General features: G+C 40.1%; 1 protein-coding gene across 6 annotated transcripts in view; it reads left to right on the top strand.

Moving 5' to 3' along the window:
• Positions 1-1984: 1984 nt before the first annotated feature.
• The window catches only part of ARHGAP28 (Rho GTPase activating protein 28), a 155040-nt gene continuing 140291 nt past the window's right edge, over positions 1985-16733 (top strand). For 4 of the 6 annotated variants that reach the window (XR_011076259.1, XM_068563182.1, XM_068563180.1 and 1 more), the window contains exon 1: positions 1985-2231. Coding sequence is in view for 3 of the 6 variants with exons in the window: in XM_068563182.1 (XP_068419283.1) it covers positions 2056-2231 (176 nt within the window). In the remaining 3 variants the exon portion in view is untranslated. The remainder of the gene's footprint in view (positions 2232-16733) is intronic. The other 2 variants (XM_068563186.1, XM_068563184.1) reach the window with 2 other exon arrangements.

Raw genomic sequence — 16733 nt, 5'->3', positions numbered from 1 at the left:
AAAAAATATTTTCAAGGAAGTATCCTGCAGGTATTTAAAATTGTGAGTCTGTAGTTCAGAAACAAACAAACAGAAAATGCCAAGGAGAAATTCCATGCCCAGAAAAGGTTCCACTACTATAATTCCTTACAGTGATTCCAAAATTCAAAAAGCTGTAAAATTACACACTTTTAAAAGTTTAGTGTCGAAACTTATTTGGTGACAAACCTGACCTTCATAAATGTAAGGGTATTAACAGACTTTATTTATCCCACTTAGGGTCCATTTATTTGCTGAAGGAATAATATATTTGAATACAGGGTTCTGTCCCAAATCACACTGGACAGGAGGTGTTCTATATTAAATGGTGCATGCACCAAATTACCTTTTAAAAGTAAAAAATATTTATAAATTCTAAAACATATCCCATTCCAAGGTTTTAGAGGAGGCATTCTGGACGTGTATCAATACTTATACTATTTCTTTATTTCATATTTTAAGAAAGCATTCTCTTAGTTTCAATGTATTTGGCATTAAACACAGTCGGCAAACAGATGCCTCTTTGTAGCTGAAATTTTTGGAGAATGAAGCATTCTTTGTGCCCCATCCATACACTGATGCTTCCCAAGTTTGTTTATTCAGAAAATTGAGATAATACTACTACCTACCTTACAGAGTTGTTTAAAGAGCTAATATGTAGGATCCAACACACAACGAGTAAGTATTTTAGTAAATGTTATTCATTATTATCCCACCCTTTTAGTCAACAAAACATTTTCTAAAAAGCATTTTGGATGAAATTTTTTTTTTTTTTTTTTGCTTTCCCAATCTCTGAAAGTGCAGTGAAAACAAATGTCTCCTTTCTTGATGAATGTGAAGGAAGCAGCAGAGGGAATCAACATTTCTTGAGAGCTAGCATGTACTTGATGCTTTTGACCCCACGAGAAGAATATTATTCTCCCCATTTCACAGATACAGAAACAGATTCTGAGATGTTAAGTAGCAGGATCCAGGTCACCCCTCAGTAAGGGGTGAACTCAGTTCTTCTTCGAGTCCCCTGCTCCCAGCGGAGCGTAAGAGGCAGAAGGTAGAATGCCTTGTCGGGGTGGGCCTCTGTGTAGCGTTCTACGGCTTCTCTTTTTCATTGGCTAAAAGACTGTTCTTTCCATCTGTGCTGTTAGTCTGATGGAGGTAAAGATGTACTTCAGATCCCAGATTTCTGACTATGCCCCCTTTTATCCGCCTCCCTGCCAGACCCCAGCCCCTCCCTCAGTAAAGCCCTCTGGGAATAATAGGCTCTCTTCCCAGAGCGATCAAGTCTAATTTTCAGGCCAGCTGAAAGCAGGATGTGAATCTGAGCGGGATGGGGAGGACGAAAGGGATGTGGGAGTGAGGTAAGAGCCTGATGGTTGCGGCACCGAGGGTGAGGGAGGGAAGTGTTCTGCTCGTCGTAAGAGGGCATTACCTGCCCGCAAGGAAATCACGTTGACCGGAACTGGACTAAGTAAACAGCAACGTGACCCGGTTCTTCAGTTTCTGCTGTGGAGGCTTTCAATGAGACAGCGTCGCCTCTTCTTCCTTTTCTCGCCAGCCCGCGCACGTTGGAGCCGGTCCCCGTGCTTCTCAGCCGGGGCTCCCCAGGCGCCCTTTCTTTCTCTGACTTCGGGCTGCCCAGCAGGAAATGTTCCTAGCCACGGGACAAGCCTCCCGTTTGAAGGGGTGGGGCTGGGGGGTTGAGAAAAGGAACAGGAAAAGAAACAAAGCAAGCAAAACTTTACTAGAGCAGCCAGCCCGAGCCCCTAAGCATCGCGGCGGGTTTCCAGTTTCCTAGACGCAGGGATCCCACACCCCACTTCCCCGGTCCCCGGCCGCCTGCACCCCGACGCCCCGCCTCGCCCTCCCCGCCCCACCCCAGGGGGGTTGGTGGGCGTGTATTTGAATCCGGGCTAATCGGCGGCCGGCGGGCGGGGCGGCCTGCCAGCGCCCCTGACAGCCCAGCGGCGGGAGGAGCCCCTCTGCCCTGGGAGCCGGACGGGCCGCGCCTCCCCGCCGGTGACCGGTCCGGTGCGCTGGCCCATGCTGGTCCCCGCCTTTGTTCTCGGGCCGGAGCGGAGACATGCGCGGCTGACGATGGAAGTAGAGGACTCGGGCGGCGTGGTGCTGACCGCCTACCACTCGTACGCGCGCCCCCAGCCGCCCAGCTCAGAGCCGCGCTGCGCGCCCCGGGCCGCCGCCAGCCACCCAGGCAGCAGGTACCCCACCGCGCCGAAGGGGCAGAGGTCTCCTGGGCTGGGGGATGGGGGGGGGGTTCGTATGCAGCTGGGTTTTCCGCCGGAGCGTAGGACCACCATCGCTTGATTGTTGTTTCAAGTTTTGGTGGACTGGTTGAGTGAGCCTCCCGTTCTTTGTATTTGTCCTTGATGGGAAGTCTCAGCCGGCAACGGCTAAAGACGATGGCTAGGAGAGGTTAGCAGCGGAGTTGAATTCTTGGTACAACTTTCTGATAATAGGCATATGCCTGATGTCTGCCAAATTCACCTATTGAACTATTGGAGAATTTTAAAAAATAATTTAAAATGAAACAGCAGCGGAAAATGAAAAAAAAAGTAAAATATATTATCTTAAATCCTCAAACACTATCGAGAATTTATTTAGTAACTGCATTTCACAGGAGCTAAAGTGCAGCTGGAGAGTCTCCAAAAAGGAAATCTCAGTAGACTTTTAAAAACAATTTTATTTCTAGATTTAAAAAACCTTCCAATTGTATAAATACATTGGTGTCACTATTATTGCTAATGTTGACTCTGTCTATAAATGCAATTATAATTTTTCTTTGGATCAAAAGAGGTTTGAAGGCTTCTCACTATGTGCATTTTAGATTTAATATCTGTGTTAATTAATTAATGTTAATCAATCTATCAGTGTTCATCTATTTGATGCAAGATCAAGGCCAATGAGACTTCTATTAACTAAACGAAAATGTTAGACCCTTAGGAAGTTTCCTTCTGTGGACAAAAATATTACACTAAGTGAGATGATTTGATATCTGACACATATTTAGGAGAAGTATTATTTGTTTAAATGTGACTATCTGCAATGGATCCACTGACGAATGGTTTTCTTTACTAGTGGGGAGATTTGAGTAGTGTGCCTTTTTGCATGTTTATTTTCAGTAATTTTTTTCTCATACTTTTATCTTTAGTTATGTGATAAAGATTACTTGTTTCCTAATTTAATTGACTTGCAAGGCTTTCAACAGATTGTGACTTTATTTCAAGAAATATCCTCTTGGCTAGCATCCATGCGAAGAGCAAACTGCATTGGCATGAGATCTGTGTTGGGCTTGGCTAACAAAGAAAATATTGTTTCTTCCAAAAAGAGCAGCATGAGTGAAATCTAATTTTTATATAAAGACAATGAGAAAATAACATTTTTCTTCCAGTTTTAAGAGCTGTGCACATTATTTTAAAGGCTACTTGAAGGTACAGACTTGCATTTGTCTTTAGAGTGTTTTCTTTTCTAAACATGATCCTTGACTATAATTACTCCTATTATGAGTAACTATATAGATATACATGATTTGGTGAGAAGTGGGGGCCAGGTTTGTGCATTTTTAGATGGTCCTGGTGTAGCTGTCCTGTCTATAGCTCCCTGCAGCTGTCTGGGAGCAAGAGCCAGATTGTGCCATTTGGGCAATCCGAAATTACATCCCTTTCCATAGCAAACTGGAGAAGTTCCATTAACTCAGCATGTGGTCTCGTGGAATAGTAATATACGAGAGCAAAAGAGTTGCCTATCATAGTTAGTGTCTTGCCGTACAGTTGCCAATTAGATTTATGTTGCTCCAAGTTTTCATTTTTGTTGACTGCCCTGTACCCTCTGTATGGGAGCCTTCGTGCTACTCACCCTCTGATGCAGGAGATAGACAACCCCCGCCCCCTACAACTAAATTGTGAGAGAAGAGCTTAATTCCTTGGTTCTCAGTAACAGCGATCAAAAAGAGGTTCCTGTATTTACAGGGAGCCAGAGAACACTATCAATCATGCGCCTGGTAACAGAAGTAATCAGGCCTGAGTTATTAACCTTTGACTCACTAACTACTGATCAATACTCCCTTTCAAGCCAAGGAGCAAGATTGTATTGTTCCACTTATGAAGAGAGCACTCTCTCTTTCAAGAATACCCTTTCCTTTAAACTGCTTACATATGTGTAATGTATTTGTGGAGTAGTGACCAGTATGGCACTAGGAAGCATGGGCTATTGCATCTGACTTTCTAAGTGTCATCTTTCTTTAGCTCTGGGTAGCATAGTTTCATTTCAAAGCAAGCCATCTCCTTATTTTCCAAGCCTATACTTCATCTAACTTTATGTGCTTTTGATTTTTTTTTTTTTTGGCCTATTTTTTCCACTAAAATATAGTCTCTCTCTCTCTCTTTACTATTCTCTTTTCTTCACTATTGTATCCCAAGTGCCCAGAGTAGTGTCTGGCCACTGTAGTAGCTCAATAAATTAATGAATTCTTACCAAATGGCCAAGATAAAATGGAAGGATTTTTAACAGTATGTCAACCTATTTGTGCCTACTATGTGCCAGAAACACAATAAGCATTAGTGATAAAAAGAGAAATGAGATGAAGAGCCTGCCTTGAGAATGTAGCCCTTGACCTTTCAGACCAATAGGATTTTTAGAAAAAAGCTTGAAATAAGGGGCAACATTTCAAAATCAAGAGGCTTCAGATATAAATCTGGACGTCAGCTTCCCATTAAAAACAGACAAACAGGGCTTCCCTGGTGGCACAGTGGTTGGGAATCTGCCTGCCAATGCAGGGAACACGGGTTCAAGCCCTGGTCTGGGAAGATCCCACATGCCGCGGAGCAGCTAGGCCTGTGAGCCACAACTACTGAGCCTGCACGTCTGGAGCCTGTGCTCCGCAACAAGAGAGGCCGCGATAGTGAGAGGCCCGCGCACGGCGATGAGGAGTGGCCCCCGCTCGCCGCAACTAGAGAAAGCTCTCGCACAGAAACGAAGACCCAACACAGCCAAAAATAAATAAATAAACAAACAAACAAACCAAAAAAACCCCCAAAGGATCCAGCAACTGAGGCTTCCATGGGCTCCATTACACACCTGTCCCTGTTACTCTTCAACACTGAAGCTGGGTGTCCATTGTAATTTCTTTTGGGGCCTGCCCATTTTATTTTATTAAAGTGAGTAGCCAGTGTAAAGTGTACTTGCCAGTTACTCAGGCTCGGGGTCAGACTGCCAGACGCTGTTCATCACCTACACCGTTTCCTACTATGTGACCTTGGGCAGCCTGCTTCAGCTGCTTAGACTAGCGTCCGACACCAAGGAAGCGCCTGATAATTGTAAGCTGCATTATTACTGTTACCGCTTTTAATCACAGCTGTTGACGTAAAGAGGAGTAGAACATTTTTGGTACCTATCCCCCAAACTTACTCATGCAGGGAAGAGACTCAGGAGTACTAAGCATTTGTTGCGAGGAGGGAAAGCAATTCCTTATTTCACAAACATTCTATATTTACATTCTGTTGTAAGGATAAAAGAGAACGAAGGATTACAAATTCTCAGTTCTGTTGAAACAAATGGTTGGAATTATCTTTAGAATCATGTGATTTTTAGAGAAGCTAAGCTCCTAGACCCTTATTCAGAATCGAGAGTGAAAATGTTAACATGTGTTCAAAATGATTTCACTTACAAAATGAAAGGTAGCTGAAGATGAAGCTAGATATCTTGTTTTTCAAAGATTTCCTAAGTTATATACAAATAACATATACAACATTTTTTAGTGAAGGTATAGTATAAAATGGCTATGAGTATTTCTGATGTTTATCTCAATATACCATAAACTTCCTTAAAGAGGACAAAAATAGAGGAGGAAAAGAGCCAACTGTTCCTGAAAAACAAATATAGACGCTCCCCAAGGTTATCCTAGGAATTCTAATTCTATAGCAATGTTAAAACTTTTGTCAAGGGCATATTGTTTCCTAATAGCATAACTGTTCATTATAATGGGAATGATTTGATTAAAATGGAATTAGTGGTGAATAGAAAGTAAATATTTTGTTTGTGGAAAAGACTAGAGTTGGCAACTTCTCCCCTCCTTTAAAAAATGTTTGGAACCATGGTCTCTATATTCTGCAGCCAGCAGAGGTCGGACCGAGCCATACATGCCCTTGAACTCCAACCCTGTATGGCCTTCCCTCTCCAGTAAGTGGGTTTCTTTTTTTTAACCTTGGCAGTGTGCAGAGAGAGGTAACACCCCCCATTCCTCTGCACCAGAGCTCAGTATTTCTACCCTGTAAGCAGGGGTCTTGCTGGGGCTGGGGGAGCCAGAAATGGCAATAAAAGTTTGTTGACCTGGGCTAAAAAAAAAAATCCAGGAATGTACCACATATTTAGTGGTACATTCCTGGATTGAAATTAATTAATTAGAAAGACATTTATTTCAAGGTGCCAACTCTTGTTCAGTTAAGCATTAATGTAGGTCTGTGTGAGCTTACAAACATATACACAGGTACACCAAATTCTGGGGCATAGTAGGTACACTTTTCTAGAGGATTCAGAAAGTAATGGAAATAGGATTCTTAGGAGAGAATGAGGTATTTATAGGTCATTCTTTATGTGAAAGCTGAAACCAGAGTTGGTGGCTCTGGTTTCTTTTTACAGTGGGGTCCCTGCTGATTGTAGGTGCCTCCATATGTAGAGCTGTTGGAAAACATCTGGCACATTTCCTTTGATCATGTCATTTGGCTTAACATTTGGCCAGTTGCTCTGTCCATTTTTAACCTGCTCAGCTCTCCCTGATCATTAATCCTTAATGTATCCGAAAAAATTCAGGGAACTTAGAGTGTTGTAGAATCATTTTCATGTGGATGAAGATGATAACTTTCCCTTAACTTTTTATTTTGATGTAATTTTAGACTTCCGAAAATTTGCAGAAGTGGTGCAGTAAGTTCCCGTGTAACCTTCTCCAGCTTCCCTAATCTTCCCTAAGATTAATATCTTGCAGAACTGTGTTCTATTATCAAAACCAAAAAATTAACACTGCTACAGTACTATTAACTAAACTATAGACTTTATTCTGATTTCACCAGTTTTTCCATTAGAATTGGAATTTTTCTGTTGTAGAATTGAATCCGGGATCCCACATTGGATTTAGTCATGACTCCCAAACCTCCTACAATCCATGACAGTCTGTTGTCTTTTCTGACTTGGCACTTTTGGAGTACCAGTTGGTTGTTTTGTAGGAAGTCCCTCAATTTGGATGGGTCTTATGTCTTCTCATGACTGGATTGAAGTTATGTGTTTTGGGTGAGAATTCCACAGAATGATGTCAGGCCTTTCTCAGTGCATCATTTGGGGGGTTCACGATGTCGCTGTCTCGTTAATGTTGATGTTAGCTCTGAACACCTGGTTAAGGTGTTGTCTGCCAGGTTTCCCTATATAATTAATAAACATCTTGGGAGAGATAACGTTTTGACTGTGTTAACATCCTGTTTCTCCTCAAACTTTCCTCCTCTGATTTTCACGTCCATCTACGGATCTTGCCAGTAACATTTATTACAGTGATGTTCTAATAGTGATTTTCAGTTTTTCTCAGTCCTCCTACGTTTGACTTATTTTACATACTATAAAATCCACATTCAGTATTCTCTCTGATTTTATTATTTGTGCTTTTTTGCCTTTAAAAAGTCAACCAAATGTAATCTAACCTGTTTTTTTTCACAGTTTTGCCACAAAGTACAATAAAATGGCTTAGTTTTATCTGATCTGAGTTCATGAAACCTATAAATTCCCTAATTTTCAAAATCCATGATTTTTTGAAAGCAAAATTTTATTACAGGCTTAATAGAAAAAATAATCAGAAAGTTGCTAAATTAAATGCTGTGTTCAGAGAGGGTGGTTATTAGGTCCCACTTTGCCTGGCACTTGTTACTGAGGCTGTCCTTCTGTTTTCTTGGCACTATGCTTGCATCTGATGGGAAACATTTTCCCCTTACCAGTGTTCCAGAGATGTTACTTGAACATTTGCAAATGTATCGTAACTAAAGCAAACATTCTAATTTGCATATAGTCAAAATTTCTTCTTATTCCATCCTTAAACCAAACTATTTCACTTTTGAAGTCATATCCATTCTCTGTTTTCTCAATCTGTGGTCTCTAGATATCGGTTCTAGCAAAGATTAGAAGTAGAATGTTATATAGAAAAGCAAATGAAGGGAGTAAAATGTTCCTCAGAAGAAAATTTTGGAAACAAAGTTTATCCACTTAAACAGTAGACTTCATTTTGTTTTTAAGCCTCTTTGGATGAATATATGAAGTCAAATCTATCTTTAGTGCAGAAAAGAACCTTTTCTAAACGACTATCATCATTAAGTCAGTAGGAATTACAGTGCTGTAGTACAGGCACTGATTGAGATGTTGATGTCTTGCTTGCTTTAAAAGTAAATAGCCTGAGAGTGGCATGGACATATATACACTACCAAACGTAAAATAGCTAGCTAGTGGGAAGCAGCCGCATAGCACAGGGAGATCAGCTCGGTGCTTTGTGACCACCTAGGGGGGTGGGATAGGGAGGGTGGGAGGGAGGGAGACGCAAGAGGGAGGAGATAGGGGGATATATGTATATGTATAGCTGATTCACTTTGTTATACAGCAGAAACTAACACACCACTGTAAAGCAATTATACTCCAATAAAGATGTTTAAAAAAAAGTAAATAGCCTATATTGGTGTATTGTTTTATTGATTATATAATTTAAATATTATTTATTATTGTTGTTGTTTTCCTTCTTTTCAGGCAGACCTTAAAGCCTTTAGCAGTACTTTTGTTCTTTCTAATATTCTATTTTTAACATGCTTTGTAATTTACTTTTGACTAGATAATCAAGCTTGTTGGAACTGTGTAAAGAGAATGCTGCTCAAAGAACTAAAATGTATAATCTAACAAAAGATTTTGATAGCATTTATTTCAGTTTCCTTGAGAATTTTTTGGTTTGCTTGTTTGCTTTCAGTTTCTTGCTATGTTCTGGTTACTTGAGTTAGTGAGTTTTGTATAATGTGTTGTTCTTTATAATGGGGAATTTCATGTATCCATTTCTTTGTGATTATTAGAGGATGTGCATCAAAATATTAATGTTGTGTCCAAAAGTGCCTAAAGTGGGAACTAAAGAAAGTAGTAGATTGTTTTACTATATATCATCTTCCTAAATATCTGTGGTTTATGACACATTCTTTGAGTATCAAATGTGTTACATCATTCTTCAGTAAATGAATATTGTAGGTAAAACTATCCATTTGACAGGCATTAAGTGCCAAGTAATTCCAAGTGTGGGAGGACGTATGCTAATATCAAGTTGAGAACCAGCTGTGGTGTCTCATGTTACTCTTAAAAACTAATTAAACCTATGCATTCCATTTCTGATCCCTTCGATGAATAGATGATGACTGCACACAAACACACAATACCAAAGACAGGAAGGAGAAGGAGAGACTGGAAACCAAAGGCAGAATAGTATGTAGTAGTTTTAAATTGTGAAACACTTGAGATATATTTGTACTATTTTAATAATTCTAAGTTGTGGTGCTGATTATCTTTTACGTATAAGAGATAAATCTTTATTCCTATGTTAAATTTTGTGGTCAGCCACAAAATTTGCTTTTGTACATCTGTAATGTATAGGGACAAGAATTCCTTTGAAGTTTCCTGTTCAGTATTGATTTATGAAAATCAATTTAGAAAACACTGGACAGTGCCTTTGGCTTTATACAAAGGCCCATCAATGGATTTATATTTTTATAGAGCTGTAGAGAAACCTGACAGGTGTTTAGAAAACTAAAATGACATTTTAACTGATAATATGATATTTGATCTCTTTCCTCCCCACTTTTCCCTACCTTCATTACCATACTGAAAAATTCACGTAGTAGCCAAAGTTAACAGGTCAGTGGTTGGGACTAAACCCATATTTAAGTGGCTGCGCTGTAAAGCGAAACACAAGAGGATAAATGTAGCTAAAGAAGTAAGGACTAGACCTCCTTTCTGAAGACTTCCTTCACAGTAGTAGCCAGAAGGGTTTTTACCTACCATAACAATAATGATCTGTTGGTAATTCATCACGCACAGTCCTGTAGTGTCAATTCTTTAAAAAAAAAAAAAAAAAAGGTGCCAGGTTTTACTGATAGCTTACTGAGCCTGACATGCACTATCTCATTTAATCCTCACCACAATCCAGTGACATGGGAGGAAACTGAGGCACAGAGAAATAGCCCAAGATCACACAGCAAGATAATGGCAGCCCTTCTAAAACTGGTGCCTTTAACCCGTTATTTAAATCTTGAAACATTATTTAGTATATTGTGGATTTAGTGTTTTTCTGCCACAATTTGGTTATAGGTTTATTGAGAGCAGGGACAGTATTATCATATCCCTGCTTAGCAACCAGCAATACTAACTTTCACATAGTAGATATTATACTCAGTTTTGATTTAGTCTTTCCTTTTGCAGTCATGTCTATTCTGTGTTAATGGAATGAGCATGGAGCAAGTTAAATATGAATGGATATAAATAGTTTTTTTGAGAAATTTTGTTGCCATGTGAAGGAAGTAAAATAATAGGATTTTTTAAAATTTAAAAGCTATATACTTGCCCATCTTGCAGTCTTATTTAGGTAACTATATTTTAAAATAGACAAAATGTACTACAGAAGTCATTCAACTTGACCAGGAAAGTGAGATCCAAGCAATGAGTTATAGGAAATCTTCCTAGGGCTCTTTTTTAGGCAGAAGGAGGGGAGGGCAACTTTTAATCCTCGAACCCTTAGGTTCATGTTCTTAGAATTTTTCATGTTAGTTTTATTAACCATTTTCTTTAACTACTAAGATAGATTTCTATGGTTAAAAACTTATTTTTCACTTTGTTCCTTCCATGTGACTTATAACAGTTCTTAATGCAGGGTTGAGAAGCAATGCTCCATGAGAATTAATGGGGTTTTCCTCTCCTGTCTCCTAATATTCAATCAAGTTTTCACCTTATCTTGATTTTGAAGCCAACCAAGGGACAAGCAGGTCCTGAACCATGCCTTTTGTGAAGACCAGTTCTGTTCAAAATGGTGCTCAGAAACTTAGGATAAGTTAAGATAGGTTGTGCAATCCAGTCCGGACCCCGAGCCATCCCTGGTCTCCCATCAGCCTGAGCGCAGCCCCTATCCCTCAGTGACCTTGGAGCCATGGATAATGCTGAACCTAAATTGGGCTTCAAGGATTTCTGTTTAGGAAACAAACCCAGGGCCCATTGTAGTCTGGACTTGAATCTTCTGGAGAGGTCAGCATCAGAGTGGCCTCCAGGCACTTGTGTTCATTTTCTGAGGTATTCATTTCGATCAACTTTGTTTTTTAGAACACTGGAACTACAGAGGCTGGACGGTCATTTTAGTTATACCTAAACAGTTTGGTCTGGGCTTCTCTGCCAACTGCCATGTCTTTAGAAGTCTTCTCTAACTATTTTTAACTAGCCAACTTGTTCAGAGTGTATTACTAATAGGAACTAAACATCATGAAAGACCAGTAATGAGTGAGGACTAATCTCTGTGGTACAGCCGGGAAGCAAAGTATGGAAAAGTGTCTTGTCGAAAACCTCACAAGGAATAACCAACTTGTTGAGCCAGGCTCTGAATTTGTTCTGCTGACCCCTCGTCCCCTGCTTGCATTACCACGGCACCTACTCAGGCCCACAGCATGGACCAATGTGCTCTGGGAGCAGTCAGGCCACCAGCAAGGAAAACATGGAGGAGGGGAAAACTGGCTCGCAGATGGGAGAACATTAAAGGTCTAGGACTGGAGAAAAGGTGGTGACCGTTAATGAGAACGACATTTCCTTAGCTTCCTTTCAAACACTATTACAACTCCCCTTGCACGTTATCTCACCAAACGTAACTTGGAGAGTCTCGAAAACACTTGCTGCGACTTTTCATTGGCATCTTGAAGAAAAACATTTGCTGACCTCAATAGAGTAAGCAATTAAATGGGAAAAGAGCTGACTGTAAGTTTCCGTAGATTCTGTTTTGAAAAAACAGAGGATGCCTGGCCCCTGTGATTTTTAACATACCACAACTTAACTTCTCTCCTCCTCATTTACAAAGCTCAGTGATTACAAGGTCGACTTGGCAACTGTTTTTGTAAAATCAAAATTGTGCTTAGTTGCAGAAGGCTCCACTCCAGAGGACTCCCACCTCTTCAGTTGCTGGAAGCATGTAATTGGAAAAAGCAGGCCCTGCTCTGCTTGTTTAAAGCTGTGTCATCCTTTGTGGGGCAGTGAGTCAACACCAGCTAAAACAACATGAGTCATTGCTTAGAAGAAGCCCAAGTGAAGCTGATTTCAATTATACTTATACTAAACAAACATGATACTTCTCTTATCCAGACTCTTAAAAAAGTTCTTATTGTGGGAGTTAAAAAAATTAGCACCAGTTCTCTTTAGTATCCATGGAAGTACTTTGCACTCAGAGGACTTTTTAATGGGTCTTAAGGAGGAACTCTCTTCAGTTAATCAAATTTTACACTGATTTATTCTCTCTTCTGTCTGTTCCACTCCCCAACCCCACCCTGTTCATACCTGATTCAGATCATTACTATTTTAATCTGGTTTCAGAGCTATTGGATTAAAATCCATAAAATCAAAATTGTGATCTTGTAACTGTTTGCTCCTTCTGTTCCAGGATCCCCCAGTGTCTTTTCTTCTCTGGAGTATAACAGGTGGCTTTAAGGCGCACCGTGACTATTTGGAAGGCTAATGCCCTTGTCCAAGTAAAGATGATGAGAGCCTAGACTAGGGTCGTTCGAATATGGATGGAAGGGAGTAATGGAGTCTTTGGGAAGACAAGCAATGAAGTTGGTATGATTTGGTAATTAAATGCATACTGGGGACCAGGAAAAAAGTCTTGAGTTTTTGTTTTAGAGTGTTATTAACTGAAATTGAGAATTCTGGTGGATGAACAGATTGGGGGTGGGAGAAGTTTAGCCTGTGAAATTTTGAGCTCAGTGTATATACCCAGCTGATAGCTGGCTATACAAGTTGGAAGCTTGGAGATCAAGGCCAAGACTTCTAAGCTATTTATTCATGGGAATCTTCAGCATTTGAGAGGTAGTGAAAACTGGGACTGGATGAGATCTGGCAGGAGAGAATAGAGAATAGAGTCTCTATAGAGACAGCAGGGGAGCACAGATGGAAACCCGAGGAGCAGTGCCAGTTAGGGAAAGGCAGAGCTTTGGGAGCCTCTGATGGAGACCAGAATGGAGCATTCTGGAAGCCAAGGCATTAGGTTCAGAATGAGTGGACAACCATAGCAAGATAGCTAAGTGACCAATAAGGTCAAGACTAAAAATTGTCCACCGGATTTTTAGTGTGGATAACAATGAAGATCTTTGCGAGCGTGTGTTTAATGGAAGTGAGAGGTGGAAGCCTGTCTGCTGCAGGTTGAAGAGTGAGTGTGAGGTAAGGAAATAGAGGCATCAAGTGAAACCTGTTGTAGGAGCTTAGCTTATGGGAAGGTGAAGAGACCGAAGGGGGGAGCTTTTAAAACTTAGCAAAAAGAGCTGAAAATTGGCTGAACGTCAAGAAGGAAACCTAGCATTTCTGGAATGCAAGATTTAAACACATTTAGTCTCCTATTTATAATCCTTTGATAACATTTTTGCATTTAGGATGAATCTTTATCACTAGCCCCACAGTAGTGCTTAAGCACTGCTGGAACAGGAGCATTGTCTGTTTTCTTCATTGCTGAATCCTTCACTACCTTCCCCCTGCCCCGCCCCCTCCCCCCCCCCCCCCCATTAAAGGGCCTGGCACTCAGCAGTCTTAACAAATTGTTGCTGAGTAAACACAGTGGGGGCTGATTTGTGGAAATGTGGCCTCTCCTTGGGTTGAGAAGCATCACTTCCTTTGTGAGGTCTTCCCTGACTGCTTCCTCCTCAAGCCACGTTGGTCACTTCCACCTTTGTGCCTCCTCTACCTCTACTTTCTTCTAGTATTGCACTTACCCACTACTTACGGTAGTACTTACATAGCTGACCTCTCTAAAGACAAGGAGTTTGTTGATGCCCTGGACCATGTCTTATTCATCTCCGTGTCCCTGGCCTAATTCAGTGACAGGTACATATATGCTTTTTGAGTAAATTAACAATTAATTCATTAAATAATGGTGAAGATAATAGTCTTTTTAAATATATGATGATAGTTTCATAATTTGCTATTATTTTTGACCCTAGAAGTATTAGAAATCTTGGATTGGTGTTGTGTTGGAGAATATACTGTTCTGACCTTGCATACTACCTGCTTCCCCAGAATCTGCTAAATTAGCCTTTAGTCATAGGATAACATAAACTCTTGGTAATATGCTATGAAGTAAAGAATAATTAATAAAAATCAAAACTGGCAACAATTGTAAATGAACATGCCATGACACATAAAACTGAAAGCAGTATGGATAATTAATAGAAGGTAAATATACCCTCCATTGTTTTAAAGGTTAAATTTTGCTCAAGGGTCATTTTACTCATTAAAAGAAGAAAAACTTGAACTCCTGATTTTTACAATAAAAGTGAAATTGAACAGCCATCTGTTGAGCCTCTGTATGCCATACACTCTGTCAGGTTCTGGGGCTGCAAAAATGGTTTAATAGTCCTTCAGTGAAAATAGATGGACTGTTAACAGGCATTTCAGCTGCATCTGAAGTGCAGCTCCTTGAGGATAGAAAGGAAGTCTCTCTCTCTCTCTGTCTCCCCAGCATTAGCCCACTGGCCCAGAGCAGACACTCAGTATTTGAATGGTTGAAAGAATGATTGAGGAAAAACTCATGAGGTGCTCTGGGAAAGCAGAGAAGGTGTAACTAACACTCGGGGCTCAAATGGATGTGGGTGAGAAAGGGGTCAAGGGAAGCATCTGGGAGGAGTCATAACTAGATTAAGCCTTAAAGAATGAGCATGAGTTAGTAGGAAGAATGAGAGTGGGAAGAGTTTTTGGCAGAAGAACCAGTCTGAGGAAAAGGGACAGCGATTGTAGCCACAGTTGCTGGTGTCCTGAGGCCACGTAATATGAGACCAGCCAGCGAGGGGAGAGACCACTTACTGTGCATTTTGGGTAAAACGATGAAGGTCAGACTGAACTCGGTTACATGCCCAGTTTCTTCATTAGAATAATGAAGGGCTTCCATGAGCTGACCTCTAGATCCCTTCTAACCCGTAAATTCTCTTTTTCTCAATTGTTAAGTTGGAAATGAAGGTAATTAGATAATTCTAGACTTTTAACCAAAACACGGGTTCAGACCTGTACTAATTTTGTAATAACACTTTTCCCCTTCTCATTTAACTCTGCCTATTTAAATGATCTCTTGGGTACTTATGCTGTCTGTGCAGTAAGCATGTATTGTTGCCTAATTTAGTACCTTTGATTACTCTTAAGTAGAGTTTGGTTCATTTCAAACAAGCTACCAAAGTCAGATTAATATATCAGTAAGGTATTTGTCTTTCAGCTTTTCTTTGAAAAATATAGCCTGTCCAATAAGCAGAACTGATTTTTATTTCTCAGATGATTGTAGACTGGTAGCCCAGTTAATAGGAATGCTAGATACTGTTGAAGAATGCCATGGCACTTCATTATTTTTTGTTCAGATTTAAAAGAGCATTTATTAATAACTTAATTTTTTGAAAGATACATTTTTATTAATATCATATGTGCTAGATTTAATACTTCTATTTGGCACAATATTAGAATAAATTTAATGCAAATTAAGTAAAGCAGAGACTTCCAAGAAACATGTGAGCGTGTTGTTGTATATCTTCTCTGTGTTTTTTAATAGTCCAGCAACACATACACACAATTTAAGGAGACAAATCTGTTTCAACTATTTCCTCATTTTCTGCTTTTGAGTTTTTGTGAAAGAGTAGGTCCCCAAACTGAGATATCCGATGACATATTGCAAGAATGTACCTGTGAGGGAAATGGACGCAGAGGCCAAGAGCCACCTCCCCTTCCCCTCACCCTCTTAACCATTCCTATGGGGGGAAATTTTTATAATGACAATGATCCTAAAGATCTTCAAGATTTCTGAAGACATATCCCCAAACAAAAAAGCCTTTATTTAGTGATAATAGTCACTTAATAAATTTTAAAGTTGAGATATACTTAATATAGAGTAAAATGCACAGTTAAGGATTCAGCTAGTTGATTTTTAACCCATGTAACTGCCATCCAAAATAAGATATAGAACATTTCCATCACTCTGAAAATGTCCTTCATGCCCCTTTTACTTCCTGCCAGTTTCTGACTTCTATCACCATACCTTAATATTGCCTATTCTTGGAAGTCATATAAACAGAACATTACAGTATATATTGTTTTGTGTCTGCCTTCCTTTCCTCAGAGTAATGGCTTTTGAGATTCAAACACATCATTTCATCAGAGCCTGAAAGTGGGAAAAATGTATGTAGACCCTTTGGTGGTTTTATTTTATTGTCGTACCTGATTGTCATCCAGCTGTCCCATAGGCATCGGCTGTTACATAAAAGAAGGGCTAGGTGAGGGAGCAGGTTTAGATGAAAACCCATCGCAATATCAAAATCTAGAGACTCATCTCTCCGTGGTGGACCCAAGCAAAATTGGGAAGTAAGCAAATTTATCTTTGGTGCCTGCTCAATTTGCTTTGGCTTGCCTGGGCCCTTCCATTTTCCTTTGCTGTC

This window comes from Eschrichtius robustus, chromosome 14, assembly GCF_028021215.1.
Source record: "Eschrichtius robustus isolate mEscRob2 chromosome 14, mEscRob2.pri, whole genome shotgun sequence".
NCBI classification, from domain to species: Eukaryota; Metazoa; Chordata; class Mammalia; order Artiodactyla; family Eschrichtiidae; genus Eschrichtius; species Eschrichtius robustus.
Note: the sequence above shows the minus strand (reverse complement) of the source record. Positions and strands in the feature narration are given on the sequence as shown.